Below are 447 nucleotides of genomic sequence, written 5' to 3'. Positions count from 1 at the left end.
GGCACGGCCGCCCCACGCTGACCCGGCCTGGCTTCTGAGCCTGCGGTTCAACCCTTGGGGGTGGGGGACCTGGGGGGGCTGCTCCGAGGGCTCACAGCAGTGGGAGAGCAGCGCCTGCAGGGACTGGGCTTGGGGTGGACGTGGGCCGGGCCGCCTTGCTAATGTGAGGCCTAGATAACACCTCCTCCGAAGTTCTGGTTGACGTCTTTTCTTTGATTTCGTTACAACATTGGACGTTCACCCAATTCATTTACATTAATAAGCAACTTCCAAAAACTGCCCCTCCTGGGATGGCCATGCGTCCTGCTCCTCCCCTGTGACTCAGTTTCGATGCTTTACTCGGGGGTTAGCAGGGGCCTGTCCTGGGAGGTGGCAGTGGACAGGGGTGCTGGTGGGCGGTCGGCCAGCGCCGGAGCTGCGGTCCTGGAGGCTGGGGGGCCGGCAGGG

General features: G+C 63.1%; 1 protein-coding gene across 1 annotated transcript in view; it reads left to right on the top strand.

Annotated features, from left to right (window-relative positions):
- The window catches only part of GTSE1 (G-2 and S-phase expressed 1), an 18,015-nt gene that overhangs the window by 3,745 nt on the left and 13,823 nt on the right, over window positions 1-447 (top strand). Inside the window, exon 4 of the mRNA XM_014533164.1 lies at window positions 326-429. Within this exon, the coding sequence (XP_014388650.1) occupies window positions 326-429 (104 nt within the window). The remainder of the gene's footprint in view (window positions 1-325; window positions 430-447) is intronic.

Source organism: Myotis brandtii, unplaced genomic scaffold, assembly GCF_000412655.1.
Source record: "Myotis brandtii unplaced genomic scaffold, ASM41265v1 scaffold952, whole genome shotgun sequence".
Lineage (NCBI taxonomy): Eukaryota > Metazoa > Chordata > Mammalia > Chiroptera > Vespertilionidae > Myotis > Myotis brandtii.
The sequence above is the reverse complement of the archived record's forward strand: the minus strand, read 5'-3'. Positions and strand labels throughout refer to the sequence as shown.